The sequence below is a fragment of the Etheostoma cragini genome, chromosome 8 (genome assembly GCF_013103735.1).
Source record: "Etheostoma cragini isolate CJK2018 chromosome 8, CSU_Ecrag_1.0, whole genome shotgun sequence".
Taxonomy (NCBI): domain Eukaryota; kingdom Metazoa; phylum Chordata; class Actinopteri; order Perciformes; family Percidae; genus Etheostoma; species Etheostoma cragini.
The window spans coordinates 383,454-385,513 of NC_048414.1; the positions used below are offsets into that span (position 1 = coordinate 383,454).

Below are 2,060 nucleotides of genomic sequence, written 5' to 3' on the forward strand. Positions count from 1 at the left end.
CACACACACACACACACACAGACACACACACACACACAAAGACACACACACAGACACACACACATTCATACACACACATTCATACACACACATTCAAAGACACACACACACACAAACAGAGACACACACAAACACACACACAGAGACACACACACACACACACACAGACACACACACACACACACACACACAGACACACACCTGCTGTTTCATGTGATCATGTTACTCTATGCATTAAACCTGTTGTATAATAATGTAATAATTATAAAACACACACACACACACACACGTGTTGTTATTAGATGACTTTTATTCCCAAAACATTCAGGTTTTTCCTAAAAAGAAAATAATTTTCCGGCGAAAATATTTCAACAAAAAAAATTGAAAATATTTTGTTGATTCTAAATTATTTCACTTTTCATAAAATACTTGTGCTGAAATATTTATTTTTCAAAATATTCTGACATCAAAAAATATTTAAACTTTTCCTAAATTTCCTTCTTAATTTTTTATACAATATTCTGACCTGTTTTCTAAAAATATTCAACTTTCTTAGAAAATATTTTCAACATTACATATACTTTTTAAATAATATTGACGGACTGAAGGCTAGGATGTAATTTCAAAATAAAGGTCTTTCCCGCTGACTGAGTGTTGTGGGTGTTGTTGGTGCAGGAGAGGCCGCGGAGGTCTCGGGGGAGGACGCGCTGGCCCGGATCCGCCGGCTGATCGCCGAGGGCGGCATGACGGCGGTGGTGCAGCGGGAGCAGAGCACCACCATGGCGTCCATGGGCGGCTTCGGCAACAACATCATCGTGAGCCATCGCATCCACCGCGGCTCGCAGACGGCGGCGGGGGCGTCCCGGCTGCCGGCGGACCCCCCCGTGTCGCCCCCCCCGGCCGAGCAGCTCGCCGCGTGGGGCCCGCGGGCGCCGCCGGGGCTCTCGCTCGGCGACGTGGACGACGTGTTCGACGGCGGGCGGACGGACGACGACGACTCGCCGCCGGCCCCCTCCTCTTCCTCCATGCTGCTGTCGTCCCCCTCCTCTTCCTCCGCCTCCTCCTCCTCTCACAGCCCCCGCGGCGGGGGGGGCGTCTCCAACGGTTACCCCGGCGACCCGTACAGTAGGTAGTCCACCTTCGGGCCAAGAGAAGCCGGGCGCTTCGGCGGACTAGAGCGCTCCTCAAAGCCTTAACTCAGAGACCCGGGGGCTGCTTGGACTCTGCACAGGGTCTCCCGCCCGCATAAGAAGGGGCGCCCCCCCCCCCCCCAGCCCCCACCCTCCTATCTCTTTGGCGTGCACTTCCTCTGCACTTATAAAAACTGGACTGAAGCTGAAGCGTCATCATTCCTCTGCAGAAAGGGTTCTACTTGAACGAGGGCGCCGTTAGCGCTTTAGCTTTAGCGCTTTAGCTTTAGCTTTAGCGCTGTTAGCTCCTCTCCGCCCGAATCTCTCTAAAACGTTTCAGTGTGACGGAAGACAAGGTTCCTGGTTATTTTATCGAAGTGCCATGTCCGGGGGGTGGGGGTCATGCACACACACACACACACACAGACACACACACACACTCTTACTCCAGCGTGCTGCGTTCGGTGCCATGTGTTGTTGAACTTTGATGTGATTGAAGTGTTTAAAGTGAAATTCAGCACTACTGCATTACTCTGAAGCCTGTTTTTGTACCATGTGTAATTATGTTTGAAAAGAAGGAAAGACGGGAGGCAGGACTCTGGATCAGGACTCTGGATCGGGACTCTGGATCAGGACTCAGCATAACTCTGAATCGGGACTCTGGATCATAACTCAGTATAACTCTGGATCGGGACTCTGGATCATGACTCAGTATAACTCTGGATTGGAACTTTGGATCAGGACTCTTCATCATGACTCAGCATAAATCTGGATCGGGACTCTGGATCAGGACTCTGGATCATGACTCGGCATAATCATCATGACTGTATCAAAGTAATCAGGTGATAGTTGTTTGAGTCTTTACATCAGATTTCTTTTCTAAAATAATTAGATTTTTTTTTTTTTTTTTTTTTTACCTTTTCTGAAAAT

General features: G+C 48.8%; 1 protein-coding gene across 1 annotated transcript in view; it reads left to right on the forward strand.

Annotated features, from left to right (window-relative positions):
* The window catches only part of ambra1b (autophagy/beclin-1 regulator 1b), a gene marked incomplete at its 5' end in the record, with an annotated part of 10,689 nt that extends 9,297 nt beyond the window's left edge, over window positions 1-1,392 (forward strand). The window contains one exon of the mRNA XM_034878931.1: window positions 653-1,392. Coding sequence (XP_034734822.1) covers window positions 653-1,133 — 481 coding nt within the window. The remainder of the gene's footprint in view (window positions 1-652) is intronic.
* Between the last annotated feature and the right edge of the window lie 668 nt (window positions 1,393-2,060).